The sequence below is a fragment of the Penaeus monodon genome, chromosome 42, assembly GCF_015228065.2.
Source record: "Penaeus monodon isolate SGIC_2016 chromosome 42, NSTDA_Pmon_1, whole genome shotgun sequence".
Taxonomy (NCBI): Eukaryota; Metazoa; Arthropoda; class Malacostraca; order Decapoda; family Penaeidae; genus Penaeus; species Penaeus monodon.
Window position 1 is genome coordinate 28,180,012 of NC_051427.1, and position 11,350 is coordinate 28,191,361.

At 38.9% G+C, this 11,350-nt stretch overlaps 1 protein-coding gene across 1 annotated transcript in view; it reads left to right on the forward strand.

Moving 5' to 3' along the window:
- Positions 1-10,932, forward strand: part of LOC119598910 — a 38,843-nt gene extending 27,911 nt beyond the window's left edge. The window contains exons 5-9 of the mRNA XM_037948623.1: positions 1,868-2,124; positions 6,668-6,855; positions 7,426-7,548; positions 8,536-8,632; positions 9,031-10,932. Coding sequence (XP_037804551.1) covers positions 1,868-2,124; positions 6,668-6,855; positions 7,426-7,548; positions 8,536-8,632; positions 9,031-9,195 — 830 coding nt within the window. The 3' untranslated portion in view covers positions 9,196-10,932. The remainder of the gene's footprint in view (positions 1-1,867; positions 2,125-6,667; positions 6,856-7,425; positions 7,549-8,535; positions 8,633-9,030) is intronic.
- The last annotated feature ends 418 nt before the right edge of the window (positions 10,933-11,350 follow it).

The window sequence follows — 11,350 nt, forward strand, 5'->3', positions numbered from 1 at the left end:
AGAAAAATTCTTCTGATTTCCCTTTTCTAACGAAACTCTTCGTCAGAGCAAACGTGGCAGAGTCGATATTACACTTTTATGTAAACTTTATTAATTTAGTGATTCTCGGAAATACATTTTTTTTTGTTTCGATACATCGTACCTAGATTTTCACCGATATTATTTGTGAAAGCCAAAGCCTGCTTTCCTGATATCGTTCAAAACCAACATTTTATTTTGCCTTGCTTACAATATATATATATATATATATATATATATATATATATATATATATATATATATATATATATATATTTTTTTTTTTTTTTTTTTTTTTTTTTTTTTTTTTTTTCTGGACTTTCATATTCCACTTTATGTGCCCTTTTGTTTTTATTGCTTCTCTTCTCTTTTCTATTTTTTTTGTTTCATGTTCCATATCATCTGCACTTTTGTTGCTTATTAAACGCCATGTAAATGTGCGCTCGTTTGTCACGTTTTATTTCATTTCGAGATATGCTATGTAAAAATGGTTATAAAAACGCTAATTTTTAAGCGATGAGTGAGCAAACACCAAAATTCCAGCTTCAAAGCACATTAGTACACAAATACCCGATCTACTTTTTCACAAGAGATTGCAAAAGCGTTAAATTCTTTTATCGGATCGTCTGTCTGTCTGCAGATGTAGGTCACCTCTGAAACCTAATCTACTGGTCCCTAGCCTATGGACAATCCACCCATAATTGTAATAACAACGAGTTTCTAACTTTTCCTCTCTGTCCAATAAAGAGTGAATGAAAATACGAATTCATCAAACAACAGATTAACTAAGGCACCAACCAGTGAACCAAATGACAAATAAACCAATAAACTTTTCAGTTAACCGGTTGACCAGTAAACCTCGCTAACCAAATAAATGTAGACGGATACAGGCCCTGATAATCCCCTCTAAATCCCCTTTATAAATCCCTTCTATATTAGGCCCTCTATGTAGCCTTTATAATCCCTCTAAATCAGTTTTATAGATCCTCTCTATATAATCCCAAGTAATCTTTATAATCCCCCCTGAATCACATTTATAGATCCCCTTTATATAATCTTTATAATTCTCTCTACATCACCTTTGTAGATCCCCACTACATAATCTTTATAATCTCCTCTAAATCACCTTTATAGATCACATAATCTTTATAATCTCCTCTAAATCACCTTTATAGATCCATTCTATATAATCCCCTCTATATAATCTTTATAATCTCTAATCTCTTTGTAGATCCCCTGTAAATAATCCCCTCTATATAGTAACCTCTATATAATCTATCACTCAACCAGAAAATGGAACTTACAACGAAACACGAAACAAAACTCTTATGGAGCTCTATTAGTGATTGTTAAACTCAAAACACCTAAACGGCGAATTATAAAGTCTTGATCTCGGTGCAAGTTACTCGAATTTGAGGTTTGATATCAAAATTGACACCCAGTGAACAAACGTATCAGTTGGTGAACAGGGATTTGTTATTTCGATATGTTGTTGTTTTTGTAGTTTTGTCTTTGTTCTCTATTTGGACATTTGAAGAATGAACTATTCTGTTCTCCGATATGTTATTTATTTACTGTTTTCATTTCATGTTCCATTTGATCTCCATTTTTTGCTTCTTAACATATTTGCTTCTGTACCTCGTCCTTCTTTGTTTTTTTATTTTTGTTTTTCTTTTAATGCCTAAATTCATGTATTATCATAACTAGTATCAGTGTTATTATCTTTGTTTGCCACTGACATGATCATTATTGTCACTATTATTCCTTGCATTGGTATCTGTCCCTTCATATCTACATGTCACCCCCACGCGCCCCCTTCCCTCACTCCCCCCTCGTCTCCTCTCAACAGAAGGTCACCTCAGCATCGACCTGGAGGAGATGGAGCAGCTAGGTCTCGAAGAGGTTCTGTCGAAGCTGGACTGGGTTCTACCGGGAGGCCGCTGGAGTCCGGTTCACGAGGCCAAGAACCCTTGTCTTCCGCGCCACAAGGTGGTGGTGGTTCTGCCCTACCGCGATCGCCTGCACCATCTGGTTATTCTGCTCAGCTGGCTTCACCCGATCCTGCGTCGTCAGCAGCTGGAGTACACCATCTACGTGGCTGAGCAGGTGCGTGAGTGAGTGAGGGAGTATGTGTGCGCGCGTGTGTGTGTGTGTGTGTGTGTGTGTGTGTGTGTGTGTGTGTGTGTGTGTGTGTGTGTGTGTGTGTGTGTGTGTGTGTGTGTGTGTGTGTGTGTGTGTGTATGTGTGTGTGTGTGCAATAAAGACCCGTTTGAGTCTCTCAAAAGAGGTTTTTAGATATATTCTGAACAGATGTAGGTATATATTTGTGTCTGATTTTGTAGTGCTTACAACAACTGCTCTGTTACAACCTACTTCTAACAATGGCACCCTATGGGAGCATGAATCTTCTAGCTGCCGACGATATACTTTATCAACTAGACTATACTTCACAAGCTATACCACACACCTTGCACTAACCATCAAAAACATATAAAACAAAACTAACAATATCCATTTAACACCAAAATATCATAACCAACACACAGCACTCGATCTCGGAAAGACAAAACGTAATAAATTGTAGTTTTACCTTGCATGTTCCTCCCCCCTATATCGTGTGTAAGGCCTCCCATAGTACGCCCGTGTATGTGCCATGAAAGGAGCGGAATTAATCCACTTTGACGTCAATAACACGACCGTAAAACTTTCCCCCTTATTAGCTGTGGGGGAAATGGGTGTTCTTTGTTTTTTGGCTCGAAATTGGAACATTTGGGTTTTCCTCGGTTTGTTAGAGTTGGTGTTTCTGTTCTATGTGTGTTTCTGTCTTTTTTTTTTTTGGGGGGGGGGATTTTGAATTAGTTGGTTAGATTGATTGATTGTTTATTGTCTTTGTTTTTCTGTTTTTGTGTTGTTTTTTTTTGTCTTGGTTTTTGTTCTTTCGTTCTGCGTGTGTGTGTGCTTTTCTGTTTCTCTTTCTTCTTCTCTTCATCTTATCCTTATGTTTCTCCTTTTTCTATGTCTTCTCTTTCTTCTTACTTCTCCCATTTCATTACTCTTCTCTCTCTCTCTCTCTTTGCCTCTCTATCATTTTATCTCGGTCTACCTTCAATTCAGTTCCTTACAACGAAGAGACACACACACTTTACCCCCACACACTTTACAAAGTCTGCGGGTGAACACGCCAGATTTCGTTGGAACGCGACTCCCCCCCCCCAAAAAAAAAAAAAAAAAAAAAAAATCCAAACACATGCTTTTTCGAGACCCTCGCGACGGGACGTTAAAAGGGCCGAGAAACAATGTTCCTTTACGAGAAAAAAAAGGAACTTGCTGAGTTTCCTTAAAAGGATTCGAGAAAATGTACCTTGTCGTAGAATCCCTTTACGTGTAAGAAGAGGAACCTCAGATTTCCGACGGTGGGAATGGGAGCCCTTGGCCCGTTTGGGGATTCTGCTCTTTGTATATTTTTGAATGCAGGAGATGTGTGTGCGTGCGTGCGCGCGCGCGCGCGGGTGTGTGTGTGTGTGTGTGTGTGTGTGTGTGTGTGTGTGTGTGTGTGTGTGTGTGTGTGTAAAGGTCGATGGATAGATAGATAGACCGATAAATAGATGTACAAAATGGGTTATGTTAAGTAGAAACTGATAAATATATATATATATAAAATGCACTTAATCTTAGGGCTAAAAATATCCTCTTCTAACTCAGCTTGGTGGTTGCTTAGTCGAGTATAAAAAGACCATTACTAAAAACTCACAGTAATCAACTACAGAATTACAAAACAGTTTGCGCACCATGAAAAACAAACAAAAAAAAAACAGTATAGAGCTCAGGTCCAGACAAGACTAAAACAAGTGCTCTGGTCTGAAAGCAAAAATTTAATAACGAGATATGTAATATGATGATAAATAGCTTGATATAGCGCATCATAATAAAAGCAGTAGCCTACATGCCATCAAGTACAAAGTGCAACTCGAATTTTAATCAATGCGCTGAATTCATTAATTACAAGGTACATCTATGCCAGGTTAGAGAAAATTTCATGAATAGTCCTAAATCACCTTGCCACACGAGGCAAACGTCCTCACTGCAATCTTTAGGTCCAGAAATAGATCTTCCACGGGTGCTGAGGCGTGCTGAAAGAGACGTAACTTTGTGGAGATGATTATGGAAAACGGAGTGCCACTATTGGGTTACACGTAAGTCCTTCCATAGGTGCCAAGCCCTGTAAAATAAACTTAGCCAAACAGACACATCCGGGGGACACAAAAGTGGCACTATCACATTACACACCAATTTACCAAATGGCCTACTGCGGCACTGTGCCTGAAAAGCCCAAGAGTAAGTGTTAGACCCCTCATTCTCCTTATTCAGCAGTTACATGATCAACAGTCATTTACACAGCTACAGCCAATCGAAAAAAGAACATTCACTCTCATATTATTTATTCAATAAAGGAAATCCTTACAGTAACTTAAGCGAAATATTTACTCGTCGATGAATTTCTTAGAATTTCTTATTAGATTCCACATATCTTTAATTTCGATGATAATGACTACTTGCATTAAAAGCAATTGATTTTACAGTTCACACATACTGAAATAATATTTTAGTTTTCTATTATAAGTACTAAAAAGATTCCCACATTAAAGGGATTATCAGTAACCCCTAAACTGTTCAAATTCATCATAGTTCGTCCCAAGCATGTGTCAACGTACCGAAGGTTGCAATCTAATCATTCACTTTGCAACTTTCGCAACACGGCCACGGCTCATCATCCAAACACCATTTAGTTAGACTTTGAGTGACAACAAACCACAGAAACACCTTCAGAAATGGCTACACAGAATCCCAATTTGACTTTACATTATTAGCACACGCAACTACGTACAGCATATGATGATCCCATGATGTTTAGAAAGCCAAATGTGTAAGCTACAATCGTCAGCCTGCAATGCAATTACTTGAACATACTCTACCAAATAAGGCAAATAAAAACATTTAAGTCCTCATTACAATATTCACTAATCATAATTTCCGATGTTTTGGTGAGAGTAAACTTCCTAACATCTCAACTGACGCTCATTAGCATCTACTAATCATAATGGAAGTTTTAAAAAATGAATACCAGCATATTCAGCGTTTGAATACATCCATCCCTTTAATTAACTGATATCAATTTACCACCGATATAAAATAAATCTCTGCAAATGAATGTGGAAATTTGCATAATTTATAACAAACATTATGCTCGCTATTTCATTAACCATTACGTTTTTTAGCTAAAGAAATCATCGAGAATAATTTATGTTCAAGAATAATTTACTAACCTTGCTCTCCTCTTCAACTGAGATTGTTCATAGCAGCGATAACGTCCCAAATAGAAGTTGGGAAATTATTAGTGGCCTGATAAATGACGATTGGATAACTAACGACGAAACTTATATAATCAAAGCACTCACGAAATAAAAAGAAACCATCAATTTAAGTTCAATTTACTTAATTCGAAACCCAAAACTTGGGCTGGATGTAAAATACAACCTGGCGCTCTCGACAGCATTATGTGAGTTAGACATCGAAGCACTTTTTGAAGCACTTAATTGAACCACTTAACTGAAGCATTTTAAGCCTCCCCCGCCTCTCTCTCTCTCTCTCTCTCTCTCTCTCTCTCTCTCTCTCTGTCTCTCTCTCTCTGTTTCTCTCTCTCTCTCTCTCTCTCTCTCTCTCTGTCTCTCTCTCTCTCTCTCTCTCTCTCTCTCTCTAAGAAAGTAGGTCCAGATTAAAGCCTATGGAGATGACTGCAAATATATTACGCAAGTTAGCGGGAACATTCCCTTTACACACTGAATATAAATCAGATGAAACAATGGAATAGATACATAGGTGATAGATGAATAGATATATAGATCGATGTATACATAGATAGGTAGATAGATACGTGAGTGAGAGAGAGTGTGTGTTTGTGCGTGCGTGCGTGCGTGCGTGTGCGTGTACGTGCGTGCTTGCGTGCATATATGTGTGTGTGTGCGTGGATGTGTGTGTGCTAGCAAGTGTGTTCGGGGGTGCGTGCAAGCGTGCTCGCGAGCGTGTTTATGTGTGAGCAGTAGACGCTCTTAAACGAGACCGAAAAATACCAGCGTTCAAAGGACAGTCTTCTCCCTGCAATTTGGGATTCATTTAAGCAACTAAGCGCATCGAGGCCATTGCAGAGTGTAAGTGAAAGTGGCTTTTCCATTTTTAATCCGTATAATTCATTTTCTGTTTTGCTTTTACGTTTGGTTGTCAGAAGAAATATATTTGAAGAATGCTTGATCACATATAAAATAACGTTTATATACGAGTTTAAGATATATTTTTGGATGGATAGATAAAAAAAAACTTATGTTGTAGATATCAATTTATTGCAGATATCAATCAACCTTAAAATGTATTCGTATTTTTAAGTCATCCTCTTTTAAAAGCAAATTGAGCGTTAACCTCGAATTCAAATTTGGCAACGTTATGATGGATGATCAGTTTTAAATTAGTTTTTTTTTTTTTTTTCTTTCTTTTTTTTTACTAATATTGAATGCGATTTTTTTTTCTTTTTTTTTTCACTTCCCATGCAGATTAAGCAAACGATCCTTCCGACTAACAGTGTTGCCACATCTCACAGGCCGGCAACGCGACCTTCAACAAGGGCGCCATCATGAACGCCGGCTTCATGGAGGCGTGGCAGCGCGGCGACGCCAACTGCTTCGTCTTCCACGACGTCGACCTCCTGCCCGAGGACGACCGGAACATGTACTCGTGCCCGCCGCAGCCTCGGCACCTCTCCGTCGGCGTCGACACCCTGGGATACAAGTGAGGCGCGGGGGGGGGCGCTCTCTGGCTCCGTCTCTGTGTCTGGCTCTCTGTCTTTCTCGCTTTGTCTCTCTCTTTTCCTTCTCCATCTCTTTCTCTGTCTGTCTTTCTCCTTTTCTGTTTCTTTCTCCATCTCTTTCTCTCTTTCTTTCCCTCCCTCTCTCTCTCTCTCTCTCTCTCTATCTCTCTCTCTCTCTCTCTTCTCTCTACATCATTGTACATCCTACACTAACCCGTCCCTTTTAATTTCTGTTACTTTTAATTATCATTATCGTATCATTCTTTACTGATAATTACGATTATGGTGATTTATCATATTACTATTACCTATCATCAGAACTAATGACTAAATTCCATTATAATGACATATTACCATAACAAATTACTATCACTTACCACAACTAATTTCTTCTTTTGAATATTACTACTCCCAAATCCCTATCACTAACCTCCACAGCTCACTCCGACCCCTAACCACCGATTAGCCAATTCCCGATCTAACGCCCTCTTTCCCTCCCGATCTAACGCCCTCTTTCCCTCCCGATCTAACGCCCTCTTTCCCTCCTCCAGGTTGCCTTATTTCCTGCTGGTGGGCGGCGTCCTCAGCGTTCGAGGCGACCACTTCCTCCGACTGAACGGCTATTCCAACATGTACTGGGGCTGGGGTGGCGAGGATGACGATATGGGGTACAGGTGCGTGTTCCTTTAGGGGGTACCACTTCGGAAAGGTTTTTTCTTGTTTTATTTATTTATTTATTTGTTGATTTATTATTATTATTTTTTTTATCTATTTATTTATTTGTTTATTTATTTTTATCTACTGGTGCGTGTTCCTTTAGGAGGTAACAGTTTGGAAAGTTTTTTTTTATCTACTGGTGCGCGTTCCTTTAGGGAGTATCACTTTGAAAAGTGTTTTTTAGTTTATTTTTTTTTTTTTTTTTTTGCCTAATTTATTCGTCTACAGGTGAATGTTCCTTTAGGGAGTAACATTATGGAAAGTTTAGATTATCTTTTGTTTTATATCGTCTACATGTGCGTGTTCGTTAAGGAGTAACACTTTTCTGGGTTTTTTTTTTTTTATTTGTCCATTTCTAGATGCGCGTTCGTTAGAAAGGAGAGAGAGAGAGAGAGAGAGAGAGAGAGAGAGAGAGAGAGAGAGAGAGAGAGAGAGAGAGAGAGAGAGAGAGAGAGAGAGAGAGAGAGAGAGAGAGGTCACGCAGGCCTTTGTGTGAATCTGCAATTCCTGAAAACACAAACGTTAAGTGTGTTGGCACCCGTGGCGCCGGTCATCCATTGGCGCCCTAAGCATGTGCTTCTTATTCCTTGTGCTATCCTTAATTCCTTACTGTTGTCATTGTTGTCATATTTTTTTCATTATTGTATTTCATTACCATTCTTTGAATGTAATTATCATTGTTGCCATAAATATAATTGTCATTATCGGTATTATCTTCAACTCATTATTACTCTTATTACTGTTGCTGCTGTCTTTATTAATATCATTATCGCTATTGTCATGATTTTATGATTATCATTACTATCATTACCATAATGGTTATAATTATTATCATTACTGTTATCATAACTATTATTATTATTGTTATCCTAGCTATTATCATTATCATCTTACACTTTCATCATCACGATTGATTAGTCATGTAACCCAACCCTTTTCTTCAGGATCAAACAGTCGGGCCTGAGCATCACGCGGCCGCCCACCACGCTGGCTCGATACACAATGATCCGCCACCTAAAACGACGGCCTCTCACGTGGAAGGTGAGGTTCGGGCGATCAGAGAAAAATATGAATGAATTTTAGGGTGTGCGTGAGATGCTGAGTTTGTTGGTGAAAATGTCGAAGAAAATGTGAATGTTTAAATTGTTATTTTGGTGAATAGACGACTAATGAAATATTAATCAAACATATTGTCTGTTTACATTGTAAACTCTCGCTTGCTTTAAAATATCCATTTTCGTTTGACCCTATTAATTTAGCGCCGTGTTTGAGCAGTGAAGTTAGATTCTCCTTGAGCTGGGACTGTGAACTGGGTCTGCGGGCGCCCTTCAGAGAACAAGGAAATGAGGCATTTACATATTCATGCGACCCTCTCTATATGAAAATCAAATTCCCCTTTTCTTCATCCCCGCCATAAGCTTCTTCCATGTCGCCTTCAGGTCCGCGGGAAGCTCGTGAGGACGTCGGGAAGACGCTACAGACTGGACGGACTCAACACCCTCAAGTACAGCCTCCTGGCCATCCACCGCCATCCACTCTTCACGCACCTCCTCCTCGACGTTGGCACTCCACCGGAGAACCTCGTGCGCCTCGACGCTCACTGAGGAGCTCCTTCTCGAAGCCGTTTCCCTCAAGGAGAAGCTCATGCGCCTCGAAGATCCCGAAGAGCTGTTCTCCCTCCTTCAAGTTGTTCTTCGAGGCAAGAATCCGGTGACACATGCTTTAAAAAAAAGAGACGTGAAAATGGACATCATAAACCTGCCATTTTTCTCACTTGGGCGATGAAAGTGATGATAATAGCAATGATAAAGAATATTACAAGTTACAAGGTAACTAAACAAATCGTTAGATTCATGTCTTCCGTTATGAAAACCAAGAACGGCAGCAAAACTAAAACAAAACATGAAAAAATACTAAAAGACCTAAGAGGAGCATGTAAATCGAGTCCAGGTTCAGAAAAAATACAACTGGCAACTCACCCTAAACTCTGAGTTACTCCAATTCGCCAAATCTCTCTTATTCTAATCAGTTAATAATTGTTTATAGAAAATTATAATTATTATTGTTGCCATCATCATTATCATCACTATCATTATACAACATTTCAATTACTTTACACTTTATTATTCTTTACTTCAAAAGAAACTTAGCGAATCGGAGTAATGCAGAATCCGGGTTGAGTTGCCGGTTTTTCCTTTTCCCGAGATTGGCCAAGACGAAGACCGGAGGCGGCGGCTTAAACTCGTCCCTCCGTCGCTTCTCCGCCGTTTCTTCGTCCTCCTTGTGATGACTGGGTGTGATAACTTGTCTCTCGTCCTCTTGCATAATTCTTCCTTCTTTCCTCGAGTTAAAAATGGTAAAAAAACGACGACGAAAAATAATAATGTGATACATTAGGACGGTAGTTTAGTAATACGGGAAAACGAAGCTAAATTAAGAAAAATAAATTTTAAAAGATAGGTCACTGAATAAACTTGAAATCACATCTATCATATACAATTCGTTAATGTTCATATATTTATGGATCTCTTGCATAGTAAATAATAAAATAACTCATTTTCACGAGAACATGCCTCGTGCCCCCCGACAAACACACTTGAAAACTGACAATAATTAACAATAATAGAAACAATAACAGCTTAATGAACCGAAACCAACTGATTAATAAAAAGCACTCTTAAATTACTGTAAAAGATCCGACATCCTGAAGCCTGAAGTTTGGTCGTTTACCTGTCGATTTCAGTGTATAAACCGATAGATAAGTGAAGGTAAGTACAAACGGAGAAGCAAGATGGGATAACACGGATTCCATACCATCAACAATGACGGACGACGTATGCTAAGGCGGTGAGCATATTTTTTATTGTTACTTAGATTTAGCTTTTTAATATCAACAATACGATTGCCAAAATAACCTAAGGATACCTAGTTTTACCGTATGTAAGATACACCAGTGGCATTTAGAATTCCACTGAAAGGATCGGGGAAAAAAAGTGAAAGTTTGTACGTATCATATAAGACGAAAAAAAAAATTGTCTCACACAGGGACGAAATCGAAAATTCCGACTGACATAAGGTGAATTTCCTAATGTCAAAGGCACGAGGAATCTGGGTCTTTGAATTAGACTTAGAACCGTGTCTTCTAAGACTTAAACCTCTACCATGTAACGTTTGATATGGACTTTTTTCTCATTTTTACTGACCAGTTGTTTTGGCAGATTTTGCTCAGCAACGGTTGCCAAGCAGTGCATTTCCTGGGGCGATTTGGATGGTATTTTCTGATATTTCCTTTGTGACATGAACGTTGTTTGTAATGTTTAAAAATAAAGAGTGAAAGCAAATGTGTTGTTTTCTCCTTGATAAAGTACTTCAGCTTTATTTTGTGGACCAGAATAAAACAGGCAAGAGAATCAAGAAAACAAAGTAATATGTATTAAAGTAATTTGATTCTTTTATTAAGGTGTATGTTGGAGTAAGACTGCTCCTCCAAGGACCCGAGTGGGCGTCGGAGGTTACGTGAATCTCGACCCGCCGCGCAGAAATAGAGGGAGCGGCGCATTCGGCCTCAACTCGGAGTGGATTAGGACTTAGGGAGGAGAATGTTCCTCTATGGATGCTTTCTTTCATGTGAGTGTGTGTGTGTGTGTGTGTGTGTGTGTGTGTGTGTGTGTGTGTGTGTGTTTGTTGTGTGTTTGTGTGTGGTCTGTGTGTGTGTGTGTGTTTGTGTACCTTGAAACTGAACAGGCCTGAAATGCGACC